This window comes from Cebus imitator, unplaced genomic scaffold, assembly GCF_001604975.1.
Source record: "Cebus imitator isolate Cc_AM_T3 unplaced genomic scaffold, Cebus_imitator-1.0 Scaffold99, whole genome shotgun sequence".
NCBI lineage: Eukaryota > Metazoa > Chordata > Mammalia > Primates > Cebidae > Cebus > Cebus imitator.
In genome coordinates, this window is record NW_016107414.1 from 5,219,744 (window position 1) to 5,234,328 (window position 14,585).

The 14,585-nt window shown below is 40.0% G+C and overlaps 1 protein-coding gene across 2 annotated transcripts in view; it reads left to right on the forward strand.

The window, feature by feature from the left end:
* Positions 1-14,585, forward strand: part of KDM3A (lysine demethylase 3A) — a 59,479-nt gene that overhangs the window by 32,551 nt on the left and 12,343 nt on the right. For both annotated transcript variants that reach the window (XM_017536639.1, XM_037741369.1), the window contains exons 12-16: positions 8,844-9,058; positions 11,930-12,082; positions 12,218-12,313; positions 12,649-12,776; positions 14,180-14,375. In XM_017536639.1, the coding sequence (XP_017392128.1) occupies positions 8,844-9,058; positions 11,930-12,082; positions 12,218-12,313; positions 12,649-12,776; positions 14,180-14,375 (788 nt within the window). The remainder of the gene's footprint in view (positions 1-8,843; positions 9,059-11,929; positions 12,083-12,217; positions 12,314-12,648; positions 12,777-14,179; positions 14,376-14,585) is intronic.

Here is a 14,585-nt window from a genome sequence, read left to right on the forward strand (position 1 = left end):
GTAGCGTGATGCCTCCAGCTTTGTTCTTTTTGCTTAGAATTGTCTTGGCTATGTGGGCTCTCTTTTGGTTCCATATGAAGTTTAAGGTGGTTTTTTTGCAGTTCTGTGAAGAGGGTCATAGGTAGCTTGATGGGGATAGCATTGAATCTATAAATTACTTTGGGCAGTATGGCCGTTTTCACGGTATTGATTCTTCCTGACCAAGAGCATGGAATGTTTTTCCATCTGTTTGTGTCCTCTCTTATTTCCTTGAGCAGTGGTTTGTGGTTCTCCTTGAAGAGGTCCTTTACATCTTTTGTTAGTTGTATTCCTAGGTATTTTATTCTCTGTGTAGCAATTGTGAATGGCAGTTCATTCTTGATTTGGCGCTCTTTAAGTCTGTTATTGGTTTATAGGAATGCTTGTGATTTCTGCACACTGATTTTGTATCCTGAGACTTTGCTGAAGTTGCTTATCAGTTTAAGGAGATTTTGGGCCGAGACAATGGGGTCTTCTAAATATACAGCTATGTTATCTGCAAATGGAGACAATTTGACTTCCTCTTTTCCTAATTGAATACTCTTTATTTCTTTTCCTTGCCTGATTGCTCTGACTAGAACTTCCAATATTATATAGAATAGGAGTGGTGAGAGAGGGCATCCTTGTCTAGTGCCAGTTTTCAAAGGAATGCTTCCAGTTTTTGCCCAATCAGTATGATATTGGCTGTGGGTTTGTTGTAAATAGCTTTTATTATTTTGAGATACTTACTGTCGATACCTAGTTTATTGAGAGTTTTTAGCATAAAGGGCTGTTGAATTTTGTTGAAAGCCTTCTCTGCATCTATTGAGATAATCATGTGGTTTTTTGTCTTTGCTTCTGTTTATGTGATAGATTACATTTATCGATTTGTGTATGTTGAACTAGCCTTGCATCTCAGGGATGAAGCCTACTTGATCGTGATGGATAAGCTTTTTGATGTGCTGTTGCAGTCGGTTTGTCAATATTTTATTGAAGATTTTTGCATATATGTTCATCATGGATATTGGCCTGAAGTTTTCTTTCTTTGTTGAGTCTCTGCCATGTTTTGGTATCAGGATGATGTTGGTCTCATAAAATGATTTGGGAAGGATTCCCTCTTTTAGGATTGTTTGGAATAGTTTCAGAAGGAGTGGTACCAGCTCTTCTTTGTATATCTGGTAGAATTTGGCTGTGAAACCATCTGGACCTGTGCTTTTTTTGGTTGGTAGGCTATTGTTGCCTCAACTTCAGTCCTTGTTATTGGTCTGTTCAGGGCTTCGACTTCTTCCTGGTTTAAGCTTGGGAGGGTGCAAGTGTCCAGTAGTTTATCTATTTCTTCCAGGTTTACTGGTTTATGTGCATAGAGTTCTTTGTAGTAATCTCTGATGGTAGTTTTTTTATTTCTGTGGAATCTGTGGAGATATCCCCTTTATTGTTTTTTTATTGCATCTATTTGATTCTTCTCTCTTTTCTTTTTTATTAATCTGGCTAGTGGTCTATTTTGACCTTTTCAAAAAAACAGCTCTTGGATGTGTTGATTTTTTTGAAGGGTTTGTTTGTGTCTCTATCTCCTTCAGTTCTGCTCTGATGTTAGTTATTTCTTGTCTTCTGTTAGCTTTTGAGTTTTTTTGATCTTACTCCTCTAGCTCTTTCAATTTTCAGGATAGGTGTTAATTTTAGATCTTTACTGGCTTCTCATGTGGGCATTTACTGCTATAAACTTTCCTGTAGACACTGCTTTAAATGTGTCCCAGAGATTCTGGTACGTTGTGTCTTTGTTCTCATTAGTTTCGAAGAACATCTTTATTTCTCCTTTCATTTCACTGTTTATCCAGTCAACATTCAAGAGCCAGTTGTTCAGTTTCCATGATGTTGTGTGGTTCTGAGTTAATTTCTTAATCCTGAGTTCTAATTTGATTGCACTGTGGTCTGAGAGACTGTTTGTTATGATTTCCATTCTTTTGCATGTGCTGAGGAGTGATTTACTTCCAATTATCTGGTCAGTTTTAGAGTAGGTGTGATGTGGTGCTGAGAAGAATGTATATTCTGTGGATTTGGGGTGGAGAGTTCTGTAGATGTCTGTTAGGTTTGCTTCGTCCAGTTCTGAGTTCAAGTCCTGGATATCCTTGTTAATTTTCTGTCTTGTTGATCTGTCTAATATTGACAGTCAAGTGTTAAAATCTCCCACTATAACTGTGTGGGAGTATAAGTCTCTTTGTAGGTCGTTAAGAACTTGCTCTGTATATCTGGGTGCTCCTATATTGGGTGCGTATATATTTAGGATCGTTAGCTCTTCTTGTTGCTTTGATCCTTTTATCGTTATGTAATGCACTTCTTTGTCTCTTTTGATCTTTGTTGGTTTAAAGTCTATTTTATCAGAGACTAGGATTGCAACTCTTGCTTTTTTTTGCTCTCCATTTGCTTGGTAAATCTTCTTCCATCCCTTTATTTTGAACCTATGTGAGTCCTTGCATGTGAGATGGGTTTCCTGGATACCACACACTGATGGGTTTTGACTTTTTATTCAGTTTTGCCAGTCTTTATCTTTTGATGGGGGATTTAGTCCATTTACATTTAAGGTTAATATTGTTATATGTGAATTTGATCCTGCCATTTTGATGCTAGCTGGTTGTTGTTTTGCCGTTTGTTGACGCGGTTTCTTCATTGTGTTGATGCTGTTTACCATTTGGTATGTTTTTGGAGTGGCTGGTACTGGTTGTTCCTTTCTATGTTTAGTGCTTCTTTCAGGAGCTCTTTTATTGCAGGCCTGGTGGTGACAAAATCTCTCAGCAGTTGCTTGTTCGTAAAGGATTTTTTCTTTTGTTTAGAAGCTTAGTTTGGCTGGATATGAAATTCTAGGTTGAAAGTTCTTTAAGGATGTTGAATATTGCCCCCTATTCTCTTCTGGCTTGTAGGGTTTCTGCTGAGAGATCTGCTGTGAGTCTGATGGGCTTCCCTTTGTGGGTAACCTGTCCTTTCTCTCTGGCTGCCCTTAACATTTTTTCCTTCATTTCAACCCTGGTGAATCTGATGATTATGTACCTTGGGGTTGCTTTTCTTGACAAATATCTTAGTGGTGGTCTCTGTATTTCCTGGACTTGAATATTGGCCTGCCTTGCTAGGTTGGGGAAGTTCTCCTGGATAATATCCTGAAGAGTATTTTCCAGCTTGGATTCTTTCTCCCTGTCACATTCAGGTACACCTATCAAATGTAGATTAGGTCTTTTCACATAATCCCATATTTCTTGGAGGCTTTGTTCATTTCTTTTCACTTTTTTCTCTAATTTTGCCTCCTCGTTTTATTTCATTGAGTTGATCTTCAATCTCTGATGTCCTTTCTTTTGCTTGGTCAATTCAGCTATTGAAACTTGTGTATGCTTCGTGAAGTTCTTGTGTTGTGTTTTTCAGCTCCATCAGGTGATTTATATTCTCTAAGCTGTTTGTTCTCGTTAGCATTTCATCAAACCTTTTTTCTAGGTTCTTAGTTTCTTTGCATTGGGTTAGAACATGTTCTTTTAGCTTAGAGAAGTTTGTTATTACCCACCTTCTGAAAAGCCTGTTGCTGTCAATTCATCAGACTCATTCTGAATCCAGCTTTGTTCCCTTGGTGGTGAGGAGTTGTGATCCCTTGGAGGAGGAGAGACATTCTGGTTTTGGGTGTTTTCATCCTTTTTGCGCTGGTTTCTTCCTATCTTTTTGGAGTTATCTATATGTGGTCTTTGTAATTGGTGACTTTCAGATGGGGTCTCTGAGTGGATGTCCTTTTTGTTGATGATGATGTTCTTTCTTTCTGTTTTTTAGTTTTCCTTCTAACAGTCAGGCCCCTCTGCTCTAGGACTGCTGGAGGTCCACTCCAGACCCTGCTTGCCTGGGGATCAACTGCAGTGGCTGCAGAACAGGAAGGGTTGCTGCCAGTTTCTTCTTCTGTTGTTTTCATCCCAGAAGGATACCTGCTAGATGCCAGCCTGAGCTCTCCTTTATGAGGTGTCTTTTTGGATATATGGGGATCAGGGAGCTCCTTGAGGAGATATTCTGACCCTTATAGGAGCTCAAATGCTGAGCTGTGAGCTCCATTGTTTTGTTCAGAGCTGCTGGGTAGGTATGTTTAAGTCTGCTGCAGTGGAACTCTTAACCACCTTTTTCCCCAAGCGTTCTGTCCTGGGAAGGTAGGGCTTTATTTGTAAGTTCCTGACATGCTGCTGCCTTTTTTTCAGAGCTGCCCTGCCCACCTAGTAGGTAGCATAGTCACAGTCTGCCAGCAGAGGTGTTGCTGAGCTGTTGTGGGCTCTGCCTAGCTGCAGTGTGAACTTCCTTGCAGTTTTGTTTATAGAAGTATAGTTAGAACTCCCTCGGTAATGGCGGTCTGCCTCTATAATGGCGGATTGCCTTGGTAATGGCGGACGCCCTTCCCCCCACAGAACTGGACCGTCCCGGGTCCAGCTGCGCTTGCTGTGAAACTCTCAGTCCAGAGTGTTTCAGATTGCTGGTCTTTGTGGGGGTGGGACCTGCCCAGCTAGATCACCTGGCCCCCTGTTTCAGTCCCCTTTTTTTCAGTTGAATGAGCAACTCTGTCTCCCAGGCATTCCAGGCGCTAGTTGAAACGGCTGCCCAGATTTGTGTGTTTTTGTGCGGAGACCTGCTGTGCCAGCTGAAACAGCCATACTGGAAACTCTTGGCGCTTTTCAGCCCAGGAATCTCCTAGTCTATGGGCAGTAATAACATTTGGAAATGTGGTGATCACTCACCCTCCGCCTTGTTCTCCCTGGGAACTGCACTCCAGAGCTGTTCCTATTCAGCCATCTTGGATCTGCCGAGAATCTAGATCTTATTGCATGTTACTTACTTTTCATTCTTGTTTTTGATTTTCTTTCAAGAAGCTTAAACACATAAACTTTTATTTCTAAAAGTAGGTCATGATAGAAAAATGTTGAAGGTTCTGGAAAACCACTACAAAGAACTACTGCTAACTTTTCAGTGCATTGTATAATCATAAAATGTATTCAGGTATACCTAGTTGGTGTATTATGTATACTGTTTTGAATCTTGCTTTTGTAGGAACCTCTTGATCATAACCTTTTCCTTAAATACTTTTGAATTTCTGTGTAAGAGCACATTATAGTAATGTTTAATAATTTATTTCCCCAATCCCCATGTTGGTATTAAGATTATTTTGTATTTTTTGTGACTAGAAATAATGCAGAAATGATCTTCTTGTCCATGTCCCTCATTATTTGCTTTGGGAGGATTACTAAAAGTGGCATTTCTAGGTCAGAAGGTGTATGTGTTTTAAAGCTTTTATATACATGTTCTGCCTAGTTATCCTCCAGGAAGGTTGCACCTGTGTCCTTGCCCACTGCAGGGTTTGAGTATGCTCCCATGGTCTCTGTACCTTTGCCAGCAGGGAGAGGCATATCTTTAAAAAATCATTTCCAATTTTATAGGCAAAATTTTCACACACATATATATATAATTTCTTTAAATTATTTTCTTTTAAAAATTATTTTCTTTAAATTCTTCTATCCTGAGTGAAGAAGAAAGCAGCCCTATCTTCTTTTTTGTTCATTCAGAAATGAACAGTGTTGGTGTAGTTCAAACACTTTCTCAGAAGTCTAGGTACTTTCAGGGTGGACTAACTCTAATCATAAACAGAAGGGTTGATTTGAATTTCCTTCTGTTCTCCTCCTCCCCTTTCATTTTATCTTAAGTTAAAAGATCGCTGATGAGCTGAATTAAATGCACAGGGTATTTAGATCATTATATCTGTGCTTGTAACTTTCAGATTCAGGCTTATTCAACGAAGTAGAGTTTTTTTAAGTACTAGTTTGCCCCATTCATCCCTTTGTAAATTGCAAAAGCACGTTATAAAGTGTGTGGGTAGCATATAGAGCTGTAAAACTGTTAATGTATGTTAACATATGCATGTATTAATATTCTGAATAATGCCTGACCCAGAATAAGCTCTCAGTAAAAGTTAACTCTATTTCACTTCCTCTCGAGAATTTTCTTCTTAAGCAGGTAAGTGCATTACAATGTGTATTCATTTGTATGTGTATGTATTTTAAAGAAACCATGAAATGGTTGTGCTTTGTACAGGTCTTTGTGTTCCTTTTATGTACTTGATTTCATGTCATTATGGCTCCTCTGCTGTGAAAAGTATAACTAGATTGGATGAGAGAATGGTTTAAGTTGCAAAGGCATTTTAGGGAAGGAATAATTGTTTTTCTTTCTTCTTTATAATATGATTAGAACTTATTTCTTTTTTTAAACCCACTATATTTTTGTAACAGTCTAGAAGTCATTAACTTTATGACTTAGCTGTTTTTTCACTTTTTACTTCTTTAAAGGGGAAAGTACCTTTGCTTAATGTTGCATAATAGAAGCCAGTCTAGTAGAAACTAGAACAAACTCCTATCTTGGTAAAAGAATATCATAGTTTAACTTTTTTTCCTGATGTTTAGAGTGAAGATTGAGGCTGCCATTAGCCTCCTCCTCAAGTTTGTACCTCATTAAACTCGTCTGCAAATAAAATAGGAATAGGGGTAGGGTCTCACTGGTAAGGCTCAGTTGCCATTACTTCCCCACTTTGAAATGCTTTCAAATTTATTTTTTAGTGTTACGACTATCTCTCATTTGGACTATCAATAATGTTATGACTATCTCTAATTAGGAGTCAGTTAAAAACTTGCATCTCTCATTTGGACTGCTTGAAATAATTTGCATATGTTAGGTAACTGTATCTTCTCCTTCCAGTGTTATTCTGCACTCTTTTGGACAAATGGTTTTTCTAAAACCCAACTTTGTGTGTGTCTCACATGATGACTTTTGATAGTTGCTCAGTGGCTAGCAAAGTCAAGGTCCCCAGTAAAATTCTGAAGGCTGTCAGCAATTGACCCCAACTTACCTCTGCAACTTCTACTTGATTCTTAACCTATTTGAATAAACCCTTTAGTCTAATTAGTCTATCGGCACCCCATTTACCTCTAGTTTTCTTGCTTTTATATGAAATACGATCTCTTGGACATACCTAACCTTTTCTTGCCAAAGCTCAATTACTGTCTTTACCGTGAAGACTTCTTCATATTGGCCCACAAAACTCATAGTCAGCACTTCCTCCTCTGCTCTTATGAGAGTTAATGACTGTTTAATATTGGTTATAGGCTATTTCATTGTATTTTATGTCTATTTCTTATGTCTCCTCCTAGAGATATTTTATGTATGTATGTGTGTTTAGAGACAGAATCTTGCTCTACTGCCCAGGCTGGAGTACATTGGCATGATCATAGTTCACTGTAACCTCAAACTTCTAGGCTTAAGCCATCCTCCCGACTCAGCTTCCCAGGTAGCTAGGACTATAGGCTTGTGCCACCATGCCTGGCTAATTAAAAAAAATTTTTTTGTGTGGAGACAGGATCTTGCTGTGTTCTCTGGGCTAGTCTCAAACTCCTGGCCTGGATCTGTCTCAGCCTCCCAAAGTGCTGGGATTACAGTTGTGAGCCATTGTGCCTGGTCAAAATACTGTATTTTTGGCTAGGCATGGTGGCCCATGTTTACAATCCCAGCACTTCAGGAGACCAAGGTGGGAGGATTGCATGAGCCCAGGAGTTTGAGACCAGCCTGGGCAGCATGGCAAAACCCTGTCTCTACAAAAAATATAAAAAAAAAAATTAGCTGGGCGTGATGGCATTATGTCTGCCTTCTCAGCCACTTGGGAGGCTAAGGTGGGAGGATCACTGAAGCCTGTGAGGTGGGGGTTGCAGTGAGCTATAATTGTACCACTGCACTCTAGCCTGGGCATTGGAGTGAGAGCGTGTCTAAAAAAAAAAAAAAAAGAAAAGAAAAAAATATTTTTTTAATATATTTAAAAAATTTAAAACTAATACATAGCTTGTGAAAAAAACATTCAAGTGTTAGAGAATATTGAAGGCAAATAATGAACAAATGTTCAGCCCTTCATTCTACTTCTTAGGTTCTGAGGCCCATTTTAATGCTTCCCTTTTTCCGGGAGCTTGGATAGTAACAAGCAGCTGGAATTCATATAGGCACCAGGTACCTAACAGACCAGTGTGGTCGTTGCTTCAGTGACTGTCTAGGGTTACCCTTCTTTTGTTGAACTTCTTTTTTGAAGCAGTAGTTGTATTTAAATCTGATCAGGTTATTTATCACCTTCTGTTTGTTAACAACTTAACTTTGGTAGTAACTTGTGATTTTCCTTACTCTTAAGTCTCAAGTCCAGCAGGCCGAACAACTATCCCTGAAGGGAGTATGATTATATTGGTTTGAGTGCAAAATATACCTCTCCCGCCCTCTCCTCCCTCCTTTTTCCCCTCTCTAGCTTGTCGTTTGGGGAAAAAGTGTTTTTAATCTTCCTGCTGACATTGCCAATCATTGGCAATGTCAATCATTGGCTGTGATTAGCCATGGAGATTACAGAAAACTAGAAAGGACTTTTTTGATTTAAATAGTAATTACAAGTTGTGGATGGGCACAGTTGCCCACTCCGCTAATCCCAGCACTTTGGGAGGCTCAAGGCAGGTGTTATCACCTGAGGTCAGGAGTTCGAGACCAGCCTGGACAATATGGCAAAACCCCATCTCTACTAAAAGTACAAAAATTAGCTGGGTTATGGTAGCAGGCACCTGTAATCCCAGCTACTGGGGAGGCAGAGGCAGGGAGAATTGCTTGAACCTGGGAAGGGGAGGTTGCAGTGAGCAAAGATGGCGCCACTATACTCCAGCTTGGGTGACAGAGCAAGACTCTATCTCAAAAAAAAAAAAGTAATTACAATTTGTAAATAATTCTTTTGTGTGTATATACATTATATCTTTTTTTCCCTCTCCTTCCCCTAGGTTACAATTCAACAAACATGGTGTGTTGCGGGTAGAAGGCTTCTTAACACCAAACAAGTATGACAGTGAAGCAATTGGCTTGTGGTTACCTTTAACCAAAAACGTTGTGGGGATTGATTTGGACACAGCAAAGTACATCTTGGCCAACATTGGAGACCACTTCTGTCAAATGGTGATTTCTGAAAAGGAAGCAATGTCAACTATTGAGCCACACAGTAAGAGCATCTCTTAGGGGGTAGGATTTTTGAGCCCAACTTAATTTTTGTTGCTAAGTGACACCGAGTGCTAATTGCTTATGTTTTATTTTCACTCAGAAGTTTAGATAACTTTGGTATAATGAGGTTGCATTTTTCCTTTTGTAACAGGTTTCATCAGAGTTGGCCATCTATGTTTGGGGTTTATTTTGGGCCAATTACCAAAGGAGTGGAACTTCGTTTTTGTTAGGAAAGGTGAAGGTGAAGTGATGGTGGAATTTTTACAGCCTCACCAGCAGTGCAGGTGCACTAAAAGATGAGGTCTCAGATTGGTTTATTTTAAAAACAAAGGTTCTTAGTCATGAATACATTTCAAGGAAAATAAGAATGGGAAGGCTGACTCCTAGACCTACTGAGTTAGAGTCTGCAGGGCTGGGTGCCAGAGATGAGAATGAGAACAGGTTCTGATGGAAGTGACTATTAGAGTCAAGGTCTGAAGGGAATACGTGGAGGTTCTAGATGGGCATGTGCCTGTGTCCTCCGCTCTTTGGGAGCATTCTCACACTGATCTGGCAGCCCAGTAAGCCACAGGGATCAGGGTAGGTGGCACAGCCAGAACTCTTTTATGACGTCTCAAGCTAGGATGTCTGGAGGACAGTACCACCTCTTCCTGTCCATGTGCCTCTGTGGAAATGAGTTATCCAGCCAAAAGCACCATGGGGCATCTGCCTTGTAAGCCTCATATTTTCTTCCATCGTTTTATCTTTCCCAGTGATTGAAAGTTAAAAGTGAAGCCTTTCCATTCCTCTGGTGTGTCTCTTTTTAGACTTTGCTTAACCAAATGTTTGAATACAAGCATCCATACCAGTCTTAAGAATTTTGATTTATTACCAGCAGCCAACTGAAGCTAGCTTCAGCACAAAAATAACTTATTGAATAGATGTGGATACTGTCTCAGAGTCCAAGGAAAAGGACTAGGGCATTCCCAGCTGCCTGGGAGAAAGGGAATTGTGAGCGCCTGGGATAACCAGTCATTCTTCAGAGTTACTTCATTCTGTTGGGGTAGTGGAGACTCTAAGTCAAGAATCTTAGTACATTTTTTCCCTCTGTAATCTGTTTAAGACAAGCAATATTAGTTTCCACTTTCAGTAGAGATACAAAGTTTCTTTATTAAATATATTTAAGTAAAAGTAGTAGATTTAAAGAAAAATTCCTAAGTAACTGGTCTGGTAGTGGTACATACATGACTGCAATGTGGCAACACTTTTTTGGAATGTATTAGTAGCTTTGCTCCTGAATCAGCAGAGCAGTTGTAAGCAAGTGATGGTTTTTTCTTTGATAAAGGTGAGTCATCTAAAAAAGTGTGTGTGTGTGTGTGTGTGTGTGTGTGTGTGTGTCATCTAGAAAAAGGTAAAGACAATGATCTTTTAGAGCATAATTAAGAAACTTTCCTCCTTGAAGATTTAAATGTTATTAACCTTTCCTCCTTGCCTTTTGGATTATCCTATTGCTTGCTGTTTTCTCTATGACAAGCTGGTCATATTGGAGAGAGAAACTCACTGTGAGTGATACTGAGATAATGCCACCATACCCAGAAGAGTTTACCTCTGATCCTGAGATTGGGGAGCAAATCTCGACTATTATTACTTTTATTCTGTCTTTTCAGTGACATGTAATTATTAAATAGGTGGCTAAGAGATTTAAGAGTACTTTCTGATAAAACAGTCTTAATCCAAGTGTCCAAGGTGAAGTTCATAAAATCTCATTTGTAAGATGCCTAAAGCTATATGTATTGTGCCCTGGGCGATTACATTATAATGAAATGGCAGAAGTCCATTCAGCAGTTGGATTGATTTTGAATAAACTAAAGCTTGGTCATTTGGGTTGTGTTCAGTCTGAAGAAGGAATGAGTTAACCCCAAACTGGATTAGGAAAAAGATATTCTCCATAGAACAGGAATGCAGCAGCACTGATCCAGTGTTGTTCAGGAGAGAGACACAGACTGACTGCCAGGAGTCCTGTAGTCAGGGGAACTTGGGCTTTTCTGTGACCACAAAAATGCTCATACTTCTGAAAGCTTTCTGATACCTGGTTTGGTTCCCTGATTTGGCACTCCTCCATCTGGGAGAAGGGTCCAATGGCCTGTCCAGTTTTGGAAGGCCTCTCCCTCCAGTTATTAGGTCTTGGTCACTGGAACAGAAAATGCTGCTTGTGGAATCCTGGGTCCTGCCTTAAGCTGCTGGATGTTTGGTCAGTGTGAGTCAGTTCTGGGTGCCTGCATCATTCCTGGCACTGGCTAAATTGAGTTTCTGACTGACTGGTGAAGGAACTGACCTTGGACCATTATGCCTGCACTAAGTTAATGTGCAGCTGTCTCCAGGCCTCCTGAGCACCTTGGAGTTTTTAATGGGCCGTCGGATGTATGGTATCTGAATAACCTGATGCTCTATGCAGATTATTGGGTTTGTGGATCTGAGTAAATTTTTTTTTTTCCATTGGAGAAAGCCTGGCACGTACTGCCTTTAAATTCTGAAAGGGACTCATGACTCAGAGGTTAAGAACCACTGTTGTGTGATGCCTGTGTTGTCTGAGCTCCAACTTGTGTAACTGCTGCTGCACAGTCTGAATAGGGATTCTGCTTGGAGCTGTCTCCTAGAGGGAGGTGAGATATACAGTGAGAAGAGGCATGAAACTGAAGTACAAATTCAAGTTACTAGGAGTGCTGAGGGGATCCAGGAGTGCTTCATGGGGGAGGCAGCATTTGCAACAAAGGCTGAACAAAGTTAATCTGAAGTCTAGTCACAGGGAGGAATGACAACAACCCCTGCCTTTCATGTTTGATTTCAGAAGCTCTCTCCTTCGAAAGACTAAGTGATTTACTGGTTTTTGCAGGACAGGTTGCTTGGAAGCGAGCTGTCAAAGGTGTTCGAGAAATGTGTGATGTGTGCGATACCACCATTTTCAACCTGCACTGGGTGTGTCCTCGGTGTGGTTTTGGAGTATGTGTGGATTGCTACCGGATGAAGAGAAAGAATTGTCAACAGGGTGAGAACCGATCTGATTCTCTTCCAGCCCCTTTACACAGTTAAATCAAGTTTTTGATTGGTGGTTGGTGGGTTTCTTGAAGCATATGGAGCCAGAGTCTATAAAGAGTAGTTACTACAAATCAGTTATTTGCAGGTGCTGCTTACAAGACTTTTTCTTGGCTAAAATGTGTGAAGAGTCAGATACATGAACCAGAGAACTTAATGCCTACACAGATCATTCCTGGAAAAGGTATTTCATGTGCTGCAGTGATTTTCTTTCTCCTTGTCTTAGTTAACTCATAGGGGCTAGTAGTTTTGTTTTACTTTATACTTACTACGTTTATTTTAGTGTGTATTAAATAACTCCAGAAGTGTATTAACTCCCCCAACACTTTCTGATTAAAGTTTTGTGGAACAGTTTTCTAGAAGAAAAGAAAACACATTTTGGGGAAGGCCTCTGGAGCAGGATGAAAGGAGGGAGTGGGAAACGTAATCATGTGGGGAATGCCAGCTGCTTCTCTGTAATGTTGAGGTTGAAAGTACCTAATACCCTTGTTCAGATGTTTGCCTCTGCCCTTTCTTTAGCCCTCTATGATGTTGGAGACATTGTTCATTCCGTAAGAGCGAAATGGGGAATAAAGGCAAACTGTCCTTGTTCAAACAGGCAATTCAAACTCTTTTCAAAGCCAGCCTCAAAGGAAGACCTAAAACAGGTATTTGCTGCTTATGCTAAATTTCACCATCCGTTGGAACTGTCATTTGTCTGTAAAGGAACCTGAGACTATCAGTGGGGGAAGAGAGAGAGAGAGAGAATGAGAATTCATACAGTTCATGTGGCAGTTCAGAGACTCATTCTGACTTTTCACATTACTTTTGTGGACTTTTCTGTGGCCTCTTTTAGTAGGTTTTACATTTTTGTTTCTTGAAAAAGTAAAAAGTTCTAATGTAGTCTACCTATTAAGTAGCTGTCTAATTTGCAAAAGGTTTTTTTAAAAAAATTGTGTATTTTGCAGAATTAAAATTATTCAGATAAGCTTCAACATTTCTAAAATTACTAAATATATTTTGCTTATATTTATGAAGAGCTGAAGAAAATAATGATAAAATGAGTGTTTAGTTGCCCGTCACTCAATGTAAAAAGTGTTCATTTTCTCAGTCCTCATATGTTTCTCCTTGCTGGGATCCCTCTCCTCCCCATCATCACATGTACCCCTTGCTGTCCCCCTTCTCCCCCTTATTCCAGTAATCAGTATGCCGCATTGTGTTTAATAATCAGAACTTGACATTTCTGTAAAGCTATGGTGTCATAGGCATGATGGGAGGGCAGAAGACTTGTAATCTTTGGAGTCAGAACTGAATTTGAATTCTTTTCCACCACTTGCTAGTTGGGTTACTTTGGTTCACATGAGCTGATTTATATGTGCGTCAGCTTCCTCATCAGTAATACAGAAATAATAAGTAATATTGATGATTAGGTGTCACAGAATTATATCACATGTAAAGAGAGGGCCTGGACCACAACAGGAGTTTGAATATTCTTTTTCTTCCTCCTTATGTGTGTATAAACTCGCTCTTGCCAGTTTTTAAAATCATTTTCTTCTACAACAGTCATCTTAGATTTAATTTATGAGTTCTTTTAAGAGCTCATCACATTTTTAAAGCTAACTCAAAATAGCATTTCGCTGCATCCCATTTCCTTCTGAAATCTCCGCTTTACCTTTCTTGCCTGCTTCATTTATTCATTTTCAACAATGTTTTCTGTGCTTATCCTGGATTCTGGGATGAGTTCTTAGGAGAGACAGGCACAAACTGGTCATTTTAAACCAGCAAGGTACATCCAGTAATAGGGATATGTACCAGCAGGGGCTGGATGGTAGAAGAGTACAGAGGGAAATACCTGCTGTGTTTAAGTTGCTAACGTATCTCCCACCTTGTAGTTATTCTCTACTAATGCGAGATTACTGCAGCTGTGGGGATACCTAGAGCTAGCTAGCTGTTAGGTGGTTTTGTTCTGGATGTTTATCTGATTTGTTGCTCGGCTATTAGGAGAGAAGATAAGAAAAGGAAAATGTCATTCTTCAGCTTATGTAAAATCATCCTTTAATGCCTAACACAGACTTCTTTAACTGGAGAAAAACCGAATCTTGGTGCAGTGCTCCACCAGAACCCCTCAGTGTTGGAGCCAGCAGCTGTGGGTGGGGAAGCAGCCTCCAAGCCAGCCAGCAGCATGAAGCTTGCCTGTCCAGCCAGCACATCTCCTCTAAACTGGCTGGCAGACCTAACCAGTGGGAATGTCAACAAGGAAAACAAGGGTGAGTCTTTCCTGTTTGTTCCTAAGTATTTTAGTCCATTCATGGAGGGACTTGGCAACCTCAGTTGCTGGGAGAACAGTGGTTAGAAGTCATGTAGAATGGAAAGTGCTTCTCTGGAGTCATCCTGGCACTTGCCACAAATGAAAGTGTTTTTGAAATGCAGCACCAAAGAGAACTTTTGCTGCTGCGATAGAACGCTAGCTAAGGTTG